The sequence below is a fragment of the Lissotriton vulgaris genome, chromosome 3_1 (genome assembly GCF_964263255.1).
Source record: "Lissotriton vulgaris chromosome 3_1, aLisVul1.2, whole genome shotgun sequence".
Lineage (NCBI taxonomy): Eukaryota > Metazoa > Chordata > Amphibia > Caudata > Salamandridae > Lissotriton > Lissotriton vulgaris.
Genome location: NC_141689.1, coordinates 46,441,844 through 46,467,043, shown reverse-complemented (window position 1 = coordinate 46,467,043; position 25,200 = coordinate 46,441,844). Strand labels below are relative to the sequence as shown.

Genomic DNA, 25,200 nt, shown 5'->3' with positions numbered 1-25,200 from the left:
TCGGTCGGTGATCCGGAGTGGATGGAGTTCATCGTGCGGATGGTGTCTTCGGTGCTGATCGGGGTCCAGGCGTGGAGGGTGGTGGTGGGGGGTGGTTGTTCGGTCATGGTGTGCGTTGGTTGGTTGGTGAAGCTGTTGTGTATGTCCGCGATCTTGTTGTGGAAGTATGAAGCGAGGGAGTTGCAGAGGTCTTGCAATGGGGTGATGTCGTTGTTTCCTGCGCTGGGGTTGGAAAGCTCTTTCACGATGTTGAAGAGTTCCTTGCAGTTGTGTGCGTTGTTGTCCAACCGGTCCTTGAATGCTGTTTTCTTGGCGGCGCGGATCAGCTGGTGGTGTTTCCGGGTGGCAAGCTTGAAGGAGGTCCTGTTGTCCGGTGTAGGTTCCCTTCTCCAGACTTTCTCGAGGGCTCGGCAGTTCTTCTTGGAGCTCTTGAGTTCGTCGGTGAACCATGGGGCTTTCTTGCTGCCGGGTCTGCTGGGCGGGGTTCTCAGCGGGGCGAGCTCGTCCGCGCAGATGCTGATCCACTTCGTGAGGTTGTCGGCGGCACCAGCACTTTTAACATGTGCTACCTGCTCTGGAGCCACTGGAAATATGCAGCAATGGGGTACAAAATGATGCCGCAGTGTTGCCTAAATTATGCAACAAAAAAAAGGCTGCAGTGTAATGCAATATATTTTATTATACTTTATTATTTAGACAATTTATATATGTTAAGTTTCTGCAAAGATTCTACCTTGTTAGTATCAGTATAACATACAAATTCAGCAGTGAGAAAGGTGATCAGTCAACCTTTGCAAAGGGCCGTCCACTTTACAGCAACTCAAGTCACGTTTTTTGTCACTTTTTATCCATTTGAGCTACAAAATGATACTTAAAACTGTATGAATATGCAGTGGATGACATATTTTGTGACAAATATGGCAGAGCCATAACAATATAGAAAAAATTGCAAACAAAGCTATTTTGCCATTCATGTTTGAACTGCTCTTGTGAAAGAAGGGAGGAGAAATGCTAATGAGAGAAACTGCATGGCTTGAAGACAAATGGCTTGTGATTCCACTTTAAAGCGTATTTGGGACATTGTGTGATTGGAAATATATCCTACTTTGTGAATGTGTTTAAATGCCAATAACTCCTATTAAACCTTAAATAATCATGTGTATCCATTGCTTGAATTAAATAACACAATAAACTGTAACTGGTCGGTGAAATGCCAAACAAATACTAAAAATTTGGATGTTTGGCACATTCTGGCGATACCTCTGACTCCGCCTACTGATCCAATCCTTGAGGTATCCCCACACTTGGAGTCTCCGCTCACAGTTCCCCTACTTTTTTCCTCCCACTTCGACCACTGATTAAAAACCTCCTGACCTGACCATGATGACGTTCGTATAGTCGTAGACGTGCACAGCACGCAGATGTCTCCGCCTCTGTGCGCCAGGGTTATACAGTTAGTTTTACCTTAGGGTGGGGTCTCTGCTGCTTGATGACGGTCATCATGACATGCGCATTAGGGCTCGCCTATTAAAAAGTGCGTGTGACTCTGAGGCAGGCATCTCAGAGGCCAGAGACAGGACTGGGAAAGAGAGGCACGCCGGTGAGTCTATTTAATTACGACTGGACCCCAGCCGTTTAAATTGCATGCAATGCAAATGCAATCCAGTATAGCGTTTATACCGCCCCAAGACATGCTGGAGGCGATGAGACCGGCACAGGCATCTGGTTGAGACAAACAGCATCATTGCTGTGGCTTGCTGTGTTTTGTTATGCTGGCTTTGTAACAGGTCAGCATGGCCCTACCTTCAGAGCATAATGAAAGGACTGCTTGGCAAAGAGGTGTTCAGTTATAAAGGGATGTGCGTCACATCAATATATTCAATGTATTCAAAATTTCAGGCATATTAAAGAATTTAAATAAAGCTTTTGTATATGTTTTCCTTTATTTTAATGATTTGCATAGCGCTGGCATGATGCCTTTATGTCTCTCTGCAGCCAGGGGCCCAGCACAGGCCCTTGTGGTGGTGTAGTTCCACCTTTAAGGGCCCCCAGTTCAGCCTCAATACTGAGAATGTGTGTGAGGTATGAGAGTTTCAGTGGCCCCTCAACTCATTTTACTGGGGGAGTTTGGTTTGCGTCACACCACTATCTGCAGCTAGGTCTGTGTGATGAGTATCTATAGCGCTACCAAGAACCTCTTGATGCCTCCTAGGCGCTTGGCTAGTGAAGAGCGTAGGTCCTGGGGTATGAGGGAGTGCTGAGTGAGTGAGATAGCATCCCTCCTCTTTTTAGCAGGTCAGTGTGTGACTAGAGATTTGCGATTTACCACCTCAGTTGTTTTTACAACAACTTATATTGCCCTATTTCGCAGTTTGTGTGCTGATACCTGTAGCCTGCGTTCATAGGAGAAAAATCTAAACTACACAAGCAGCTTGTGTTCTTCTTGTCTATTCGATATTGCATTCTGGTAGCTGCAGTCCTGCATTTGTAAAAAGAAAATCAAAATAACAATGTGAATTGTTTTATATCATGCAGGTGCATCGAATATTGCATTCTGGTACTTGGAGTCCTGCATTTTTAAAATGAAAATAACATGTACCGTGTGTTTTATGCTATAATTGACCTAGGATGCATTTTGATACTCGTAGTGCTTCGTTGTTAAACGAAAACCAGTAGAGCATGTACTCGGTGTGTACTATATAATACACGAAGGAGGAATATTGCATTCTGGTACTTGTATTCCTGCATTTATAAAATGAAAATCAAAGCAACATGTACAGTTTGTATTTTTGTAGCATATCTGTGCTTGATAGATTTCACTCTGGTACTTACATAGCCAGAATGAAACTCAAAATTACATGAATTGTTGTACATCATACCTTCTCATGGGATATTGCTTTATGGGACTTGAATTCCTGCGTTTATAAAATGAAAATCAAAACTGTATGTACAGTGAGCATTGTTGTATATAGGACTTCTGGAAGGCAGAGTGCATTCTGGTACTTGTAGTCCTTTATTTATTTTTGTATTGGTGTTCTGTTATGGTATTCAAACCACAGATGACGCTTGTATTGTGTCCTCCCACGTCTGTGTGTGGAAAGTTGTTTTCCTTCATATGCTTAGCACGGACAGGGTGCTGGCTATGATTGACTTGTATGTAGTCTGTGCAGATTAGGTGCTGGGGGTTATGTGTGACTCAGTGGTTAACATACTAGGCACCCTGCATGCTACATGCCCCATGATGAAGAGAAGGTGGCATTGGGTTTTACAGACGCACTGCCAGGCCACCATACCTTGTGACCGAAGATGCTTGGAGTGGGTGCTGCGAGAGGCATACCCACATGTTAAGGGGTGCTCACACATGCAAGGGCAGTCTGATTTGTGTACCACCATGGGATGCCGGCTGGTTTAGGGCTACAAAAGGAGGTGGTAATGAACGGAGCATCTGAACCAATCAAACACTCACACCCAGTCAAAAGATCTGGGTTTAATCCATCACCGTTCTTTAGCCTACTCTGCCACCCCAGTTCAGACATGGCTATATGCAAATCAGTCTGACCCTGGCTCGTTTAGGGGCACACCGCTGCGGGAGGGCGATGGGAAAGAAAGTTGGTGACACCAGGAAAAGCCACTTGGTAACTGGCATCATGTCAGCAGTACCCTGTAGACCCAAGTATGTGGGCACACATACAGAGACTAGGTGTAGTGAGTGGTAGCTAATGAGGAGGCCAAAACACTATGTCAAAAACATGTATTGTCTTCATTTTTCTCACCAATGGTCAATGAAATTGTGATTTGCTTTGAAAAACAAACTGTAAAATGACTCCTGACCAGTGTTTGATGCTTTCACCCCATTGTGCCTCAGCACTTTGCATGAAAATCTAGACCCAGGCCCATAATTGGAAAACAAAACTACATGTCCCAGAATGCAAGGTAATGTCTGGGAAACAAGAGTAGCGCCTATTGCCAGGGCATGTGGTCTTCTGGCAGCACTTCACCCCTGCAGCAACCACAAGCACCCAGCCCAGGAGAGACCATGGCACGAAGATGACGTCTTTAATTATTCTCTGGCTCAAGGGCATTGTGATGGAATTATCAATTATACCAATGAACTGGCTCAGTTGTACATGGATGACGTGATCAATTATTGGAATTGCCTCATTCGTTGCAGACATGGTGATGTCATCCGTGTGGTTTAGGAGAAAAAATTTATTGAAAAATGCTTTGTTTTGGCCTTTCTGTCTCCAAATTTTTCTTGGAGGGACAACCCCCCCCCCACACTTTCCCTAGTAGTGGTTGCTCACTGCTCTTGCTCGCTACACACCATGTGGGGGCTTGTCTCACTTTTACTTTGTTCTCTCTGATGCACTACTTGTGTCTATTTTTGGTTTTCTCTGAAAGAATGTCTATGGGTACATATGACTGGGTGGGCAACCTGATGTTCTTTAAGGTCATCAGCTACTATTTACTGTGCTTTGAAAGTTGATACAATTGAATATGTAATGAAAAATGTGCTGTAAAATTCACCATTTTGGTCTGTTTCCAACATTTTCTTGGGGGGAGAACCCCCTCCAAACCACCCTAGTAGCAGTCGGGCTCGCTCGCTGCGCTTGTTCGCTACGCGCCGGACGGTTGGTCTAGCAAAATGTGCCAGGGCTTTTAGTTCCCAGTCCGGCCCTGGTCACCCTGGATCCATCGGAACCTAGATTAATAGTTATAAAGCTACAAGTGGTTCCATTGGGTAAATACCATGAGGTACTGGTTCAGAACCTGACTATTTTGTTCACAATCACAGTGTTTCCAGTCTTGCGTTTTGCATTTCTTAGAGTTTTGATAACTTTACAACCTTGTTTTGTTTCTTATGATGAAGCTTAATTAACGGCATGTTTTAAATCCTCTGGAAATCCGAAGTACAGGTTCAGTGAATTGTTCTTTGGCCAAAAAACCTAAAGGACAAAGATGATTGTTCAAGGTTATGGCTCTATAGTGCACTTGCAGGTCCGCGAGTGTTGGTTTTGAGTGACTACTCTTTGGAAATGATGATTTTCCAGCTGATTTTAGCAGTGTCTTTGTGAATCCAGCTACTTGTTGTAAACACAAGTCAGCAGATCCAAGGAGACAACTAGTTTTGCGCTGTTGTGGTTGTTAAGCAAGTGCCCCCTAGCAATCTAGAACCAAGATAGTTAAAAACACCCCACAGCCAACATTTATTAACACTAGAATAATAGCTTTTTGTTTTAAAATATGCACATTTTTCATTAAGTACAAACTTTAAATTTGGGGTAAATTGTCTTGATTCCTCTAAATAAAAGCTTGTCATTTTTATGGCGATAAAACACAATATTTGTGCAGAATTTCATGTCTAGCAAATGCATTTTTACGTTGTAACCATCAGCTTGACCTTAGTAACACTTACCCCTGTGTATTACCGCCACCCAAAGACAGACTTCGCCTTTCCCTTCATATCTTTGTCAACAATACCTTGAATGCCCACCATTTCGATATTCATCACCATTATACCAAGAATAGCTTAATTTGAGGCATTGTTAGTAATCTATTAAGGATGGCACAATGATGCCATGGACAGCCACATAGATTGCAGGAATTGCCACAATATGTCAAATCCGTGTAGTGGCATTGCAGGATTAACGGTATGGCAGGATAAGCCAGTATTACGGAAACAATGTCAACAATATGTAAGAACTTGGTCGCCATTATGTTTTGGATGGCCACAGCTATGTTAAGCATGAACAAAAAACAGTGGACACAAGTGCTATGCAAAACTCCATAATACCACAGTTGCTGTGTAGAAACTCCACTATGCCACAGTTGTAGTGCAGAAACTCCACTATGCCACAGTTGTAGTGCAGAAACTCCACTGTGCCGCAGTTGCTGTACAGAAATTTCATGATGCCACAGTGGGGCCCCGTCATTCAAAAGATGGCCTCTGAATGCCAGCAATGGGCATCTTACCAGGATCAGGTACACGTGCACCTAAGTGTGGATTGAGCCTGTCTGTCTCCTAGGGGATTCTGAATGGACAGCAGCCTACTCTTGATGATTGTCTCTCTAGCTCCCAGGCAAACCTGGGTCCTCCTCTCACACCTGCCCAGGCCCCTTAAGGGTTTTCTGGATGAACCCCAAAACATTCACCTCCATTTTGTGATCAGCAGTTTCCTTGTGCCCCAGATTGCAGTGAACCAAAGACCAGAAAGCGGTAAGGAGGCAGACTAGTAACGTCTCTTTCTTAAAATGTAAAAAGCGATTTTCCCTACCCGTGATTGCATCATTTTTAACTGTTGTGATTGTGGATCTTAAAGTTTAAAAATTGAAGTTTTTAACCTGTCTGTGATTGCATCATTTCTCACCTGTTTTGTATAGAAACTTGTGGCTTTTACTTACCTGTGACTGTTTCATTTAACCTGTTAAATTGTGGGATTTGCAGTCTAAAACCGGTTGTTTTTTTCTCACAATTCCTGTGACTATCAGCTTTTTTAGTCCTAATTTCTGCCTTCCTCTGCCCTCAGACCTGTTTGTTAAGCAATCCACCCCAGCTCCCATTTTGTGTTAGCAAGTGAGTGAAACCAAACATCCCCCTTTTCCCCCTAAGCTACGGGGATATTTTACATAATAAAGTGAACAAAGGGTGCTCTGAGGCAGCAGTAATCTGCTGTGAGCCATTTAAGCTGTGTTTTGTAGGGATTGGGCACTCATTTTTTGGCTAGGAGAGTGAGTAAAGTTTTATAGAAACAGTCTTGTTAGAGGACAAAGTTTGTTAGACCTTACCTGCAGAAGTCCAAAGTGTGAATTGAGCTTGTCTGATCTTCAAGGATCGTTTGTATAGCGCGAACAAGACCCGTGGGTATCAGAGCGCTTAACATGAAATAAGAAAAGGAAACAAGGTTAACATATGTATAAGCAGTTAGCAAGCAATCGCAGTGAGGTAGATGACATATATATTCGTAGCACAAGTGACGTTAGCATAAGTAAATATGCTATGATTAAATAATAACAAAACATGTATATATAACAAATATGAGGTAGCACGGTATAGGTTCAAGTATGAGGTAATCTTTCATGAACTTATACTGTGCTACCTCATACATGAACCTATACCGTGCTACCTCATATTTGTTATATATACATGTTTTGTTATTATTTAATCATAGCATATTTACTTATGCTAACGTCACTTGTGCTACGAATATATATGTCATCTACCTCACTGCGATTGCTTGCTAACTGCTTATACATATGTTAACCTTGTTTCCTTTTCTTATTTCATGTTAAGCGCTCTGATACCCACGGGTCTTGTTCGCGCTATACAAAACTTTATAATAAATAAATAAATAAACGCCCATAACAGCAAGGAACTTTTCAACATCGTCAAAGAATTCACCAACCCCACCGCAGCATCTAACGACATCACTCCCTCCCAAGACCTTTGCGATGCGTTATCCTCCTTCTTCTACAACAAAATTGCCGACATTCACAACAGCTTCGAGAACATTCCCTGCGAACAACCCTCCCCACCCCCCTCAGAACCTACACCGCCAACTAACAACCTCAGCGCCTGGAACCCAATCACCACTGAAGACACCATCCGCCTAATGAACTCAATCCGCTCTGGCTCGCCAACCGACCCCTGCCCCCACCACATCTTCAACAAAGCAGACTCCATCATCGCACCTCATCTCCGTGATGTCATCAACTGCTCATTTAACTCTGCCACCTTCCCAGAAAGCTGGAAACACGCCGAACTCAGCGCCCTCCTGAAGAAACCCACAGCAGACCCCTCTGAACTTAAAAACTACCAACCCATATCCCTCCTCCCATTCCCTGCCAAAGTCATTGAGAAAGCCGTCAACACCCAGCTCGCCGCCTTCCTTGAATCCAACAACTCCCTCGATCCCTCTCAGTCCGGATTTCGAGCCAAACACAGCACCGAAACCGCCCTCATTGCAGCGACAGACGACATCCGAACACTACTGGACAACGGAGAAACAGTGGCCCTCATTCTACTCGACCTCTCCACCGCTTTCGACACAGTCTGTCACTGCACCCTTATACAACGCCTCAGCAACATCGGCATACAAGGAAAAGCCTTGGACTGGATCATCTCATTCCTCACCGGGAGAACTCAAAGAGTCCGACTCCCCCCATTCAACTCAGAGGCCACTGAAGTCATCTGTGGCGTACCACAAGGATCATCACTCAGTCCCACCCTCTTCAACGTTTACATGAGCCCACTCGCATCCATCGCGTGCCAACACAACCTTAACATCATCTCCTACGCCGACGACACCCAGTTAATCCTTTCCCTCACCAAAGACCCTAACACCGCCAAAACCAATCTTCACGAAGGCATGAAAGAAGTAGCCGAATGGATGAAACACAGCCGCCTAAAACTCAACTCAGACAAAACGGAGGTGCTCATCCTAGGATCTTCCCCCTCTGCCTGGGACGACTCTGGGTGGCCTTCGGCTCTGGGCACAGCACCCATACCCACAGACCACGCACGTAACCTTGGCTTCATCCTAGACTCCTCACTCTCGATGTCCAGACAAGTCAACGCAGTCTCATCCTCCTTCTTCAACGTACTTCGTATTCTCAAAAAAATCTTCCGCTGGATCCCCCCCCCCCCCGAGACAAGAAAGACAGTCACCCATGCACTGGTCACGAGTCGAGTGGACTATGGAAACACACTATACGCCGGAATCACAGCCAAATTACAGAAAAAACTCCAACGCATCCAAAACGCATCAGCGATACTGATTTTGGAAATCCCTCGCCAAGATCACATTACCGAACACCTAAAAGACCTCCACTGGCTTCCCGTCAACAAGAGAATTACGTTCCGTCTCCTCACCCACGCACACAAGGCCCTCTACAAACTAGGACCCGAATGCCTCAACACTCGACTGTCCTTCTACACACCCACCCGCCAACTAAGATCCTCCAATCAAGCCCTCGCCGCAGTCCCGCGCATCCGAAAATCCACCATGGGTGGTAGATCCTTCCCCTTCCTGGCGGCCAAGACCTGGAACTCACTCCCAACTCACCTCCGCCTTACACAGAACCACATCTCCTTCAGAAAAGAACTTAAAACCTGGCTATTCGACAAAAAATGAACCCCCCCCTCCCCAAGCGCTTTGAGACCCTCTGGGTGAGTAGTGCGCTATATAAATCCCTGAACTTGAACTTGAACTCTGTCTCCTTGGAGATTCTAGAGGAGCAGCTTCCAACTCTGTGGCCAGCAAACCTAGACTGAGGTCGCAGGGACCTTAAATGGTCTGCTATTGGACGGTACAAGTCCACACTGATTGGTGGTTTCATCTGGTATTTCTATTGGATTAGGGTTAGCTTTCTCATTAGTTGGTTATTTAATTGTTCTGAATGGTTTCTGGGTCAGTGATTCCATTGATGTAGGGCTTAAGGTTAGTGATCTGATTGGTGGATAGGTTTAGCATTTTAGATTGGTTCCGGGTGCTGGGCTTCCCATTCGATGTAGGGCTTAGGGTTTCCTGGGTGACTGGTAGCTGGGTCTAGGGATGGGACAAGGGCTAGGGTTTAGCTTTCTTTTAGATATAGGGCTTAGGGTTTCCTGTGTAATTAGCTGCTGGGACTAGGGTTGGGACTAGGCCTAGGGTTAGGTTTTCTATTGGATATGTTGCTTAGGGTTTTGTGTGTGATTGGTTGCTGAAAACAGGGTTGGGACTAGGGTTGGGACTTATGGTTTCTATTGGATGAAATGTTTAGGGTTTTGTGCCTGATTGGGTAATTGGACTAGGGCTGTGATTGTTTGTATGGACTTGGTGTCCTATTGGTCCTAGGGTTTAGGGCTATTGTTATGATTGGTTAGGTCTAGGGTTCCCATGGGCTGAAGAGGTCATCTGATTACTGGGGCTAATAGAGTGGACAGTTTATAATCAGTTTGTACAAATTTTGCTATTGCATTCTGACAAATTAATATGGACAGTTTTAGTGAATTTTTATAGTAACATTCCCCCTGATCAGATCGAAGGGGTTTTAAGGACACTAAGGCATAATTTACAGAAAATCCTGGCCTCCATGCAAAAGGACTTGATTATTGTCTGGGGGGGGGATTTTAACTGCACGTTATGTAACCAGGCGGAAGGGAGTCCCTGCGGCATTGACTTTGATAAAAACTGCAATTTCTTTCATTTTGCTCATACCCGCCTTGGTGAGTTGCTGAATGCCATTTTGTTTGAGTTAGATTTAATCTTTGCAAATGATTTATACCCCTTCCCAGTTACTTTTAAACCAACATATAACGGGAGGGGTACCTTCTCGACAATCGATTTTACTTTAGTGACAATCGATTTTATTTTAGTGACGAGTAGGCATGCTTCCAGAGTGGCAGATTTTTGCACCCATAATATTGCATTAAGCGACCATTTTGCCCTCAGTCTGGCTTTAATTGAAAAAGACAATGCCAGGTGTACGAGGGATTGTATATCTTATACTGTTAAAAATATCACTTGGTCTAGTCAGAATGGGTTTGCCTTGTGTTGGGACAAAGTGGTCCCTGACAATTTCACAAAAGTGATTACTAAAAACTGTAGTCAGGAGATCATGGTATATCTAGATGAATATGCAGATAACACAAATGTGGTAGAGGGTTTTTTTAGTTATTGCAGGGCATATTTTAAAGGCCTTGACAAGAAATTTCAATAATAACCAGGGCCACAAGCGTGGGTGGTTTGATTCGAAATGCACTAAAGCGCACACTAAATTAAAAAATTGCCTACACAAATTCCAGCTTAGTTAGTATCTATTCTGGTCCCTATCTTCAAATAAAGGGACAGGTCTAACCCAGCCAATTACAGGCCTATTTCATTACATAATTCCACAGTGAAAATAATTGGTAGAATCCTTCAAACAAGGCTTCAAGATTGGGCGGAGGAGCATTCGACCATTAATGACATCCAATATGGGTCCCGTAAGGGACTGGGGATGGTAGAGCAAGGCCTGAATTTGGACATGTTGATTAATAAATACACAAGGGCAAAAAAGAGCAGATTTGTTCTGGCCTTCGTGGATTTATCCGCAGCATTTGACTGCGTAATCCAAGAAAAGCTTTAGAAAATTCTAGAAACTCTGAGAGTGGACCCACCGATAATTCGGTATATAGCACAGCTGTATCAAGGGGCTAAATGGTCAGGTTTGGGGAAGGTGGCAAATGCACTAAACATTTTGACGTAAAACGAGGAGTGCTGCAAGGTTGCGTCCTCGCCCCTTTCCTATTTACCTTATATATAAATGACCTGGGAGAGGGATAGTGGACGAGTGTCAGGATTTACCCCTTATAGATAATCGCCCAATTCCCGCTCTGATGTATGCAGACGATGCAGTGTTAATGGCCCGCCCGCACTCCTATAACATTACAGAGGGTCATCGCCTGCTTTGCCAAGTACATGTCTAATTTAGGCCTGTGTATCAATATTCCAAAGCCCTGTGTTATGAAGTGCGGGACCGGTAGTAGCAAAACCCAGCCTTTTGTTCTAAACTCTAATGAAATTAAAAGTTTTGATACATTCTCATATCTTTGTATTCTATTTGACAGAAGGTAGTTCTGGTCTCGGGCGGTTAAATCAAGGAAGCTAATATTCCTCAAAGTGGTAGCCGGCCTAATAAACTTTAGTAGGAAAATTGGCAAAAGGGCCCCTAGAGAACTACTACAAATATACAAAGCTAAGTGCGTTGCAAACGCTGCTTATGGAGCAGGTATATGGGGCCACGAGGACATGTCAGCCCTGCAGATTATAGAGAATAGGTTTCTGAGATACTTATTGACTCTCCCAGCCAGTACCTCCTCTTTTATTTGTCACACTGAACTAGGTATTTACCATGTCTCGGATATCATAAAAATCCAACCAGCATTGCTGTGGTTTAGTATTTGGACCACAGACCAGACAATTCTAAATAGACATATCCTAATGGACTGCCTTAATTTAGAGGGGGTTAAGAACATAAAATGGCTGGCATACATTAGAAAGTTCATCTCCACCATAGTCCGTCCAGAGTACTTTACTGATCTGACTACAATAGGTTCCATAACAAGGAAGGAGTTTAAAAATATTTGTCTGTCTTTTATGGAAGAACTTAGAAGAGGGGGGAATTAAAAAAGTCCAGAGTCCATGCCCAATACTCCATCTTAACAATTTTCAAAATCCAATCCTATCCAGGGATGCTCATAGGAGACTATAGCAGAGTCTTACTAACACGCTTTCGTCTGGGCCCTATTCATAGATCAGTTTCATTTCCAGAACAGAACGATTGGTCCAGAGATCTGTGCAAATGCCTGTGTGACGGTTTATCGAATCAGTCGACCATCCAGGTATTATTTTTCTGCAGATTTTATCTGTGGGAAAGAAAGGACTGGATTCTGCCCCTCTTGAGGAAAATTGGCCTAAGGCAATGTCACCCGGCTTTCTTAGTTTTACAATTACTGGATGATGCATTTACTATTATATCTGGTTTATTGTTTTTAAAGTATGTTTTTAAATGTAGGAAATCTTAAAGCTAATGACAGAAACTATTTCTTTACATCTGTGATGGTTATTATGAATGCTATGATCTTTTATGCATTTCTCCATTTAGCTTTTATGATTATCAAGTGTCATAATCAAAAAAAGAGTGTTTGATTTGAAAATTTTACTAGGGCTATATAAGGCCAGCTTTTAGGGCATCTCAGCCTGTGTGTCGCGGCTAAGGGCAGAGAGGAGAAGGGTGAGTGCCTATTTGAGCCTGTTCGAGACTGGTTGGGACTAGGGTCAGAAATGCTGCCCCTTTTCTCATTCACCAACACCCACCTTATACCATCCACTTCCACAGAGTAACACATTCACATCAAATGTTCTCCACAAATACAAGTGGCGTTAATGGGCAGCCCTTTCATGTTCCGCGGCCCAATCTCCAGGGCTCTGGGCAGCATCGCCCAATGTGCACCCTGCAGTCAGTGAAGTATAAAGCAGATGTATCCGGCCACAGAACCATTGGTGAAACACAATAAGCTGTAGCATCTCGAACAGGTAGCCCCAGTGGGCAGTAAGCGGCAGGCCAGTGACCTGCAAAGCATTTTCAGGCAGGACTTAATCCTCATGAGAAGCCTATAAGCAGAAGGATTGTCTGCGCAGCGGCTCGCACCAGTATAAGCAACTTGCATATTTCTCCCTCCTGCATGGTTGATGGCAATAAAAGTTTTCACCCGCGGTGCCAAAGGGAGAGCATCCCCTTCTCCCAATTTCTCCGAGTTAGGAGGAATTGTTCCAATCTATCAGACTTCGATATCCAAGCCCAAACAATGAGACAGAAATTCCTCAACAGGGGATACCCACACAGATTGATACGAGACTCTTATAAACGTGCGAGATTCTACGATCGCGACCACCTCCTAAAAACTAAGATGCCCGCAGCCAATGACCAACTGGTATGTATTACAAAACATTCCACTCTTGACAAGACAGTCAGACACATTGTCAATTCAAACTGGCATATCCTCAACTCTAATCCCACCAGCAGTAAACTAGAGAAGCCTATCTTTGCCCATAGGAGAAACAAAAACCTTAAGGATCTCATAGTACATTCTCGTTTTACAACTACGAATACCCAATCTGAATTTTTACAGAGATCAATCAGTAACAATTTCCCTGTTAGAGGCACTGTCAAATGCTCATCCTGTAAATCCTGCAGTAACATCATTGAAGGTGAGTTTTTTGAACATAATGGCTGTCGGACTTCTGCCCAAGACATGTGGAACTGTAAGACTATGAATTGTATCTACTTTATTTTGTGCCCATGCCAACTTGGCTATGTAGGTGAAACCTCGAGGTCGGTCCAAACCAGGCTCACAGAACACAGGTCGGCTATCCGCACAAACAAACAACTAGCCCCCCTAGTGAAACATTTCAATGAAAATCACCATGCTCCTGACGACTTTAAATGGCGCATTTTAGAGAAAATCAGACTTTCAAACAATAAAGGTGGTGACTTAGTGAGAAAGAAAAGGGAGGTGTTCTGGATTTTCTCCCTGGGAACGTTCAAGAAGGGCCTCAATGCCGAGATTCCCTGGGAGAATGCCATCCTTTAGTATCCGTAAGTAGCCTAGTTTGAGTCATCTCTAGATCTTTTTGTTTTGAGAGGGCTTCGGGGGCAAGATCGTCATGACAATACGATTTTGCTAAACCGATTGGGAAAGCTATACCACTCTACTTATTGATTTCCTTTATACTTATAAGGTCTGTACATATCGATCGCAGGTAATGATTCTTAGAACTTTTATCGCTGTGAATATTGGTAAACAATTATGAGTATGTATAAGATTTAGAACAATGTACTTCATACACCATCCATAGGTGGAGAATATGTGTTCCATCAACTAATATATAAGTATATGAAAATACCTCTTTTAAATTAATCTTGCTTGTGAATTCTCCATCACCAGTTAAGAATAATACATATACTTCCAATGATGTCTCGCTTGTAGGAACCCCCGTTTTTTTTGTTATATAGATGCGTGTCTGAATTACATATATACTCATAAATAACACTGCTATTTTCCTTAAAGATGAATAAATCTAAAATATATAAAGAACATCCCAAATAACAGATTATGGTGCTACATAATACCAGGTTTTATGTTAATTATATATCCATTTAAAATGGAAACGCTACTATCTTGAAAACGACTGTAAAATCTAAAGTAATCAAACAAACCCGATAGTATTCTGGCGCCATTTTGGATTGGGACGAGTTAAGTTCGTCTATCTCCTTAGTAGTCCTTCGTTTAGGTCTACAGAGACCAGTAACAACGCTGAGATTTTCGCGCCAAAAATTACGTTTAAATTGGATCCTAAATTATCAGGCAGCTATCTTCGATTTCCGTGGAGGTTGGGTCCCCACAACACGAGCGTAGGAGCAGCACCATCCTGCTGTCCGCCCCTTGTCTATTTTCCTAAGGTAAGGAATCCGTCGCGTTGGGCTCTCTGGGCTCGCGGAGATCGCTTCCATTTAGCTATAGTACGGATTAAAATATAAACGTAACTGTTTCCCAACCGTTACTCCCTTCACAGAGACGGCTGATCTATTTTCTTTGTGGAGGGTGGATCCCCACTAAACGAGCGTTGGAACAGCACCACCCTGCTGCCCGCGTATTGTTCATGTTTTTAAGGTAAGAATTCAGGGCACTCTGAGATTACTATTATCCTATCACCTTAGCTGTTATTACGGACTGAGATGCAAACTTTACTGATCCCCAACCGTGACTCTTTTCACAGAGACGGCTGATCTACTTTTTATGTGGAAGTAGGACCCATACATCTCGAGCGTCGGAACAGCACTACATTGCTGTCCGTCCATTGTTTATTTATTTAAGGTAAGAATTTAGGCTTACTAGGCACTCTAAATATTCTCCTAAATATTATGCCTTAATACGGATTGCGGTTGTAACCGAGATTTACCCGCATTCATGATTTTATCCACAGAAACTACTTTTATCTGTCCTCGAGTCTACTAAAACCGAGCAAGATTCACCGGATCACAATTCTGGTGCATTGCATAAATATCAAAGGTAATTTAAACGCTTAGTAGTTTCCAATGTCAAATAAGTTCCACTAATAGATAAAGTCCTCAAGACTTATCCCAACTACAGTAATTATCAATTTCTTGTAGCATTACAAATAATATTGGCTTTTTACACACGCCTCTATTCTTTGTCCCACCAGTATCATTGTGACCATCGCTTTTATAACCGTCTATATCCGCCCTACGTACATCGCCTACTTCACTGAAAATACTAAGGTATTTATGTGACGCACTCGTATGTAACTGTAGAACTGTATTAGGGTTTCAGTAATACGCACTATCTACTGTGGATATAAATGTAATTATAATTCTGAATGGCTATCGTCTGATATACCCCTTCCCCTTATATATATATTTTTTTAATATTGTTCGCATCGACTCCTCCACCAGTTATATGATTGTACTTGAAAACTATATTAAGCCACATCTGGTCTAGAATCTGTTTACCTAAGTATTGACTGCCATGCACTAACGTGGAGATCATGTAATTATATATCCTTGACAGTCTGTAAGAATAGCCAGCAACCTATTATGCCATCAACTACAGGCTTTATTATTATAGGACTATCCACATGTCTTGCGCAGTATGTTTGACCCATTCAGTCGTAGGTTTAAATAACTATATCTTAGGTTTTGTCCTATTTAAATTATGTTTCCTCTTATATTATCAGGACTATCCTCACCTTGAAACTAAACTTATCTCATCCAAACTACGAAGTTGTCACCTTCCAATATTGTTACTGCATGGATAGAGCGTCCAATGTTTGTAAGTAATCTTTCATGTACTGTAAGCATATTTTTATGTCCACAATTTGTATATAAGATATGATGATTCAATCTCCTTCATATTTACAACCTCCACCAATGGGGTGAAATAATGCAACGTTTAAAACATAGCTAATATATAGCGGTCTAAGAAGAGGCTATTAGCTATGTCTCTCTAGGAGTAAGGCTGAGACCTGGTATGAAGGATCAATCTTTGAACAGTTCTAGTTAGTTAGGTACTGTACAATCGATAGACATCTTTCAGCTAATCATTGCCACTGAGTGAACAAATTGTTATGGAGGGTCAGTGTGATAGTAAGGAATGTCATGTTTTGATGTGTTAATATATGGATTGTATTTTAATAGATATTTTTCTTTCATATATGTATTTTCAGGATTTATTCTATGTCTCCTGAAGAAGGCGGGTTACTGCCGAAACGCGCGTCGAGTTCTTATGCTCCTTTTTAATATTGACGTACTACATGCATTTTTGTGTCCAATTTTCTTGTACTGATTATGAATTTTATGTTGTTTGATTATTAGAACTGTATGTCATTGAATTATTTTTTATTCTTATTATATGGTTTGACCTCGTGGTCACGTTTTACATGTTGTTTTTAAACAAATACTCATTAAAGATATATATTTTATATAGATATTGTTAAATTCTTGATTTTTCTACTTGATTACTGATCCATCCCGAGTGTTCACAGTGTACATTAGACGTCCTGGGATTTTCCTCACACTAGTTGTTACCCTGCCCTAGGAGTCTATATACTACCCAGGGGGTCCTTGTTGTCTTCACCTGGTTGATGGCAATAGCCATCTCCCCATGCCCTCCAATGATGCCTTGCTCTATTTCTCCTCCGCCCCGGATGCCGTGCGGAGGCTGCTACGGATGCTGGACCACTTCGGGACCCTTTCAAGACTCGGGCTTAACTGCAACAAATTCCTGTTGTCCCCCCTTCGCCTGGCTAGTCGGTACCCCAACAGACAGCTTCCCTGTGCAGGGACTACACTGGGAGATGACGTAGTTCAGGTACCTTGGGATTCAGGCAGCACACTCAAAAGTTACCGCTACAACTAAATATAGACAGGGTCTTAGATGCATTGAGGTCATCCATGAATTTCTGGAATACATTGCCACTCTCCCTGATTGTTTGTACGTGCTGCAGAACTCGCTTTACCCCCACCCATCATGCGACTTTAAGCAGATGGATTTCATTTTTATCTTGCTGCTGTTGGCTGGCCGATTCAGTAGAGTGGCCTTGTTGACAATGACCAAACGGTACAAAGACGGGGTCTGAAAGTCCAGTGGCTAGATCTCTATTACAAAGCAGCACATCTTCAGTATGCGCCCCACTGGCTGGACCTGGGCAACAATTGGGAAAAATGTCTATTGTCCGGTAGAGTTGCAGTGGAACAGTTGCATGGAATACTGATGGAGTACGTGGGACCCAAAGCTGAATTCCTGTACATAATCCGGTAGACAGCAACAATTTGGCAATGGTTTCTCCAGGTGGTCCTGAGGCGAGCTCCTTTCCATGGTAAACAATTTGGGCATGGAAACTGGTCCGGCAGATGATGGACGGCATGGAAGGATGAAGGGTGCACCTATTTGGGGAATATATACCCTGGGGAGATTTTTATCTCCTTCGAGAAGACCTACCAATAATTTCTTGCACCACACAGGCCTGGCCGAAATTGGCAGAGCATTGTGCCATGCCACCCTGCAGCGCCTGAGACTATGCAAACTTTGGGAATTTGCTTATCCTGTGGTTCTGGCCACCATTTGATCACACTGTACCCTCTCCTCTTTAATATATACCTACAGCCTCTAGTGGCTGCGCTAGCCAAAATGGACTGCCGAGTATTCAACTACGTGGATGACACCCAAATCATCCTAAGGATCGATAATTCGGCCCATGCCCAACAGTCAGCCCTGTGCATACTCAGGTTCACAGTTAACTGGATGACTGCTAATTCCCTAAAAATCAATCCAGACAAAACTGAAGTCCTAGCCAACTCAACTAAAAACAACACCTGGAGCGATCAGCTCTGGCCCCAAGAGTTGGGGGCCACCCCTAACCCAGCACCCGTTGTGAAAAGCTTGGGCATTAAGATCGACTCTGAGCTCTCTATGACCAATCAAGTCAATTTTGTGGCCGGAGCATGCATAGGTCTTCTAAGACACAATGTCTCGGAGCACACAGAAAGTTCAAATGCAATTGCAAATTATGAGTCCCAAACTTCAACTCCAAAGTAGTGATGTATGACAAAAATTCTTTTATTTCGGTATACAACCTTTACAACGAAACTTTTACCACGCGCTACCATTACAACGCAGTCATTACAACGCAAACCATTACAACGCATTGCGCTGGGGGGCGCTCTAGGATAGGGAATACGTTTAATTTCCTATCCAACACCTTCCCTAGTATCCACGGGGACTGGAGTTGGAATAGTAAATTAAACTTTTCACTATCCAGCACCCCAAAGCGCTATGCGTTGTAAAGGCATGTGTTGTAAAAACCGCATTGTAAAGGTATGCGTGATAAAAGTATGTGTAGTAACGTCATACATCCTTTTATTTCATATATTCCACTCCTTGCGCCAACGCGTTTCGCCTAGGTTCAAGACACCTACAGCTTCATCAAGGCTTCACAAAGTCAGGATTAAACCTTATCGATGGTTCCCTCCTGAATTGTAAATATATCCTTCCCAATATTCGGATCAAAACTGCTGTGTTTCCCTCGGCTACTTAATCAAATATATTGAGGCTGCCAGCATCTATTGCAATCAACTTGTCAAAATATTCATGTGTTGTTGAGATCCAATCTCAGAAACAAAATATTGTTCGTTAAATCCAGGAATATTATCCCATGTTTCAGGAGGGAACCATCGATAAGGTTTAATCCTGACTTTGTGAAGCCTTGATGAAGCCGTAGGTGTCTTGAACCTAGGTGAAACGCGTTGACGCAAAGAGTGGATTATATGAAATAAAATAATTTTTGTCATACATCACTACTTTGGAGTTGAAGTTTGGGACTCATAATTTGCAATTGCATTTGAACTTTCTGTGTGCTCCGAGACATTGTGTTTTATGTGATTTTAACTTCGGTTGATAATTAGTGGAGGAGGGGTGTTGTATCCAAATAATCCTTGGATGCACCAGCATTATATATTTGAGAAGATTAGATTCATATGCTGATATTTATATGAGCTCTGGTTACCCGTAACACCCGAAATTGTATACATCTTCTAAGACAGATGAGGAAGTTGGTTCCTCTTCTTTCGGTCTCGTCAATGAAAACGATAGTATCAGCAACGCGCTTTATGTCGGGCTACCCCAGAAACTTACTAACAAACTGCAAGTAGAGTTGTATGACGAAGCAAGGTTAATCTTTAGGCTGCCCAGAAGAACTCATGCCACTTCCTTGCTGTGCAAGTTGCACTGGCTGCCTATTAGGCAAAGAGCGAAGTTTAAGGAGTTGTGCATTACCCACAAAGCACTACACAGACACGCCCCAGGGTACATAAAAGAACGTCTACTCAAATATGTGCCAGGGCGCGTGCTGCGCTCAGCGGAAGCCGGCCGGATGACCTGCCCACAATTTAACACCACATCCAAAGGAGGTTGAGTGTTTTCGGTCCTTCTGCCACAACTTTGAAATCAGTTGCCTGTAAATTTCAGTAAAGAACCCAGACTTCTCCCCTTCCGGAAACAACTAAAACTATCCTTTTTAGGTAAGCATTAGGTACGGCTTAAAGTCCTTTCAGTACCTGGAGACATTCCCACCTTTGACTTTGACTGTGTTTCTCGTCTTCCAAAGCACTAAGGGCCAGATGTAGGTAAGTATATTTTACCGATTCATAAATACCGAATTTTACCGATTCGGTATTTATGAATCGGTAAAATAGAAGGGGGGAGATGTAGACATGACCTCTCAGACCAATAAAACCATCAGTGTCTGTTATGGATTGTTGAAGGCACTCAGACAGATTCTGCCCCTCCTGCCTGACGAATCTAGACCACTAGTAGTTAGGAGTGTGATTCTGGCCAGACTGGACTATTGTAACTCGTTATATCTAGGGGCCCCCCTATATATCCTACAGGGGCTCCAGAGGGTCCAGTCTATAGCGGCCAAGCTGGCACTTAAAAGACCTCGCAGTTCTTCCACTACGTCGGCGCTAAGAGATCTACACTGGTTGCCAATCGGGAGTAGAGTTGCCTTCAAGTCCCTATGTATCGTGTACAGAGCCCTGCACAACACAGGACCTATCCCTCTACAGGAAAGGCTCTCCTGGTATAGTCCGTCCAGGTCCCTGCGCTCTGCTAGCCAGAGTTTGGCAGCAATTACCAGGATCAGGAGATCGAGGATGGGAGGCAGAGCGTTTTGTACCTCTGCCTCTAGGCTGTGGAATGAGCTTCCCCAGAACATCAGAAAAATTGACACCCTACTGGGTTTCAGAAAGAGCCTGAAAACCTGGCTGTTCGCCAAAGTATAACCCCCCTGACTCTATCTAATAGCTTTGGCGGCTGGTCTACATGTCATGACAGCTAGTGTATTGTATACCATCTGATTACCATCTGACTACTTCCTGTTTGGGCGCCAGGATACCCGTAGGGTGACAGTTGCGCATTACAAATAATAAATACAATACAATACAATACAATAGAAAGAATCGGTAATTGAATTACCGATTCTGTAAGAATCGGTATTTACCGAATCGGTAAATACTGATTCGGTAATGCCCATTGATTCCTATGGGCATTGAAGCCCATAGGAATCAATGGGCATTACCGAATCGGTATTTACCGATTCGGTAAATACCGAATTTTGCAAGGGTGCAGGGGGTGTCACTTTGACACCCTCTAGCACCCTGATTTAAGGCATGTGTGACATGTGGCACACAGACATGCCCTAAGGGCATGTCCGTCTGTCACATGCCATGGGTGTGCATGCACACATGTGCATGCACACCTGGAATCGGTATTTTACCACCCAATTGGATTGGGTGGTAAAATATTGATTCGGTAAGGCCTGTGGGACTCAAAGAGTCCCACCTACATTTCAAAATTACCGAATCGGTAAAAATACCGATTCGGTATTTTACCGATTCGGTAAATTTACTGATTCGGTAAATTTACTGAATCGGTAAAATAGCCACCCTACATCTAGAATAGCCATTTACAAGTCGGTAATGGCCGAATCGGCCGTTACCGGTCGGTAAATGTCTACTTACATCTGGCCCTAAGAGACCTGTTGGTTTACACGTGCTATACAGGAACAAATTAACATAACATAACATACCTGTAGTACAGAGCTATGTGAGCTGATGCGGTGGGGACTGCTCCGTGGCCCTGCATGGCATAGGACATTGACCTATATGTCCCCTTAGGAACCGGGGACTGGATACAAGATAATGAGCTCACACCATCTGTTTCATGTAATGTCCTCTTTCAAGTCATACACTTTAATTTTCTTTACAGGACTTATCTTACACCCAGGGACTTGCATCGCATATCCCCAAATGGAGTTCATAGTGGTCTTCGGTGTGGTGCTAGTTAAGAAGATTTCCTGCATTACGCCTGGCAGTGCAGTCTGATATAGGACTTCTAGACTCAGGTGGTCGCTGGCATCAACAGGGTGCCACATCTAAACATGACATGCACGCCACTGTTTTGTCTTTTGGACAACATTAAGCAGCCAAAAGGCAGGAAGATACAACACAAATTCCTACTATTGGTGTTAGTCTTAGCCAGATAGAGGGTAGCCAGCACTTGGATGGGACAGATGGGGCCGGAAATTGCACAATGGCGCAAGGATGGGATGGAGTGGACCTCGGCGGAGAAGACTTACATGCAACTCCATAGACACGACAAGAGGGTGACAGACGATCTAACTGAGTGGAGAGGACTGTGTACTAGCTTGATGGACCCGAACTCTGATGTGGTGTCGGAGGACAGTGATGCCACGAGCAAATGAGTGAGGCAGTACATGAGAATGAGTGGGAGCTCAGAGTGCTCCGTTTGCAGAAACACTATTGGGAGGGGGGCACATGGATGCGATGCCTGATTTTCTTAGGTTGGGGATTGTAAGTATATTGCCCATGACCCTGCCTGCCAAAATGGCATGTTGCATTATGTGCGTATAGTCGTTCACCATGCATATCACTGACTGCTGATTTTTTTAGGATGTTTTATTAAATTGAAAAAAAAGTTTTACAAAAACTATCCTCCTCACCAGTTTGCCATCACCACCACATCATCAGTGGAATTGCCTTTACACTTGCTCCCCCTGCAAGAAAACCTTCTCACAAACCTCTTTCACTGTGCCCTCTTTGGGGTCTTATCCATGTTTCTACAACCTTTCTGAAATTGGCCTGTATGAGCACACTTGTGTCACACCACACGAATAGCTGGACACTCCCTGGGATTGGCGATGTGACCAAATATCCTACATTTATAACACTGTTTGAAAATTCACATTAGTTTTACAAGATTCTTCATGTGCACTACATTCATTTTTCACCACACTTTCCTTCTTCAACACATCAAGACAACTCATCATGTGCTCCACTCTTTTGTAGGCTAAGTTTATTTATTTATTTATTTTTTATTTTGAAAGTTTTATATAGCGCGAACAAGATCTTTGCAGATATCAGAGCGCTTTACAGACGATGGGTACAACATGTAAGTAAATAACAATTGGGGTGGGGAGGGTAAATGTAGGAGCGTAGTCAGATAGATACATCAATGGTGATACAAATAAAAATAGGTGGCAGCGTAAACAATCAGGTAAGTCAATAACACGAGTCATACAAAATGCAAAATGATCAGTAAAACAGAATGGTTCAGCGTTTGTAAAAATCTTCCCTAGTGATAATTCAAGTATATTTAGCCATGAGGATAGCCTTTACTTCTTTCTTAAAAAGTATGGTGGAGGAGATGAGCCTGGTTTTAGGGGGGAGTGAGTTCCAGATCCTGGGTGCCATTCCTGAGAAGGAGCGTTTATAGGTTTTTTCCTTGCAGAATTTTTGGGGCTTTAGCAAAAGATTGTTTGAGCCTCTAGTGTTTCTGGAGCCTCCAGAGATCGTCAGCTTCTGAGCGAGGTATCCGGGTGAGCTCAGGTGGACGGCCTTGTGCGTCATGCAGGCGATTTTCAAGTGTATTCTGGCTTCAAAAGGCAGCCAGTTAAGCGATTTCAGGTCAGGGGAAATGTGTGAGTGTTTTTTTGATCCAGTGATGAGTCTCGCTGCTGCGTTTAGAGACGCTCTTATGGGTGCCGTAGTAGTTAGGGGGAGACCGCAGAGGGCGATGCTGCCGTAATCTATTCGAGGGATGACTAGTGCTTGTACCGCAGTTTGGAAATCTTTGGCTGGAAGGAAGGGTTTGAGTTTCCTTAGGGTATTGATCTGAAAGTTCGCACCCTTAGTTGCTTTGTTGATGTGTTCCTGCATGTTGAGGTTGGTGTCAAGTGTTATGCCTAAAGATTTTGCTGAGTCCACGATGGTGGGCTGAACATTGAGTGCCGTTAGGTGTTTAAGCCAAATTTGAGCGGTAGTGATCTTCGCGGGAGGTGAGATCAAGAGGAACTCTGTTTTAAGAGCATTGAGTTTGAGATGATTAGCGGCCAGCCAGGATTGGGTTCTTCTGATCGTAGAATTCAAGAGCGTAATGTCTTTGGGTGATTGTAATTTGAGATTCAGTTGGGTGTCATCGGCGTACATGTGGAAGTGAACATTGGATGCTTCTAGCAAGGTGGTGAGAGGCTCCATAACTAGGTTAAACAAAGTTGGGGAAAGGGAGGATCCTTGTGGGACGCCTAGCGATACAGGTATTGGCGAAGACATCATGTTGTTACTCTTGAATTTCTGCGATCTGTTGTGTAGAAAGGACGTGAACCATTTGAGCACAGTTCCAGATAGACCCATTCTTGTGTTTAATAGTTCGAGTAAATTCTCATGTTTGACGGTGTCGAATGCAGACGAGAGATCAAGAAGGATGAGGAGGCAGGTATCATTTTGATCTAGGATTTGAAGGGCGTCGTCAATTATGTGAGTCATAGCAGTTTCTGTACTGTGATCTGCTCTGAAGCCTGATTGATTAGGGTTGAGTAGATCAAACTGATTAATGTGTTTAGTCAATTGTACTTGTGCGCATTTTTCCAACAGTTTGGCTAGAGTCGGAATATTGGTAATGGGACGGTAATTATTTAGATCAGAGGGGTCGGCTGTTGGTTTCTTTAGTAGAGGTGTGACTTGTCCAACTTTAAGGGCGTCGGGAATGGTCCCTTGTTGAAGTGAACTGTTAATAATTTTAGTCCAGAGTGGGAGGAGCGACGGGGTAAGGTCTTTGACAGCGTTAGCAGGAAGGGGGTCCGTGAGGTGATTGGCTGGTTTCACAGTGCTGAGCAGTCTACCAATTTCTTCTTCTGAATAGGTGGCAAAGGATGACCATGTGGCATTGTTTTTTGGTTCAGTGGGTGCTGTGCAATGGGGTTTGGAGTAAAGACTTACGTCAATGAGGAGATCATTCTTTATGTTATCGGTTTTTTGGATAAAGAAAGAGGCGAAGTCTTCACAGGATGGTGCTTTGTCCAGAGTGCTGAGTGGTTGGGGTTGTTCCTTGGATTGTGTTCTGATTAGCTCAAACAGCTTTCTCGGACGATTTTTGGCTTGGTCGAGCTGCCGGCTGAAAAATTCTGATTTAGACCGTTTTATTTTCCTGAAGTAGGCATTTCTCTTTTTCTTCAGCGTTTTTAGGTGCAGTGCGGAGGGAGCTGATCTCCAGGTGCGCTCTGCCATCCGCATAGCCCGTCTATC

General features: G+C 43.4%; 1 protein-coding gene across 6 annotated transcripts in view; it reads left to right on the top strand.

Moving 5' to 3' along the window:
- The window catches only part of LOC147725910 (C-type lectin domain family 12 member B-like), a 270,787-nt gene that overhangs the window by 16,395 nt on the left and 229,192 nt on the right, over positions 1 to 25,200 (top strand). For 2 of the 6 annotated variants that reach the window (XM_086962824.1, XM_086962825.1), the window contains exon 2: positions 16,278 to 16,372. The exons of the other annotated variants lie outside the window; for them this stretch is intronic. In XM_086962824.1, coding sequence (XP_086818950.1) covers positions 16,351 to 16,372 — 22 coding nt within the window. In that variant the 5' untranslated portion in view covers positions 16,278 to 16,350. The remainder of the gene's footprint in view (positions 1 to 16,277; positions 16,373 to 25,200) is intronic. 6 annotated transcript variants of the gene reach the window in all.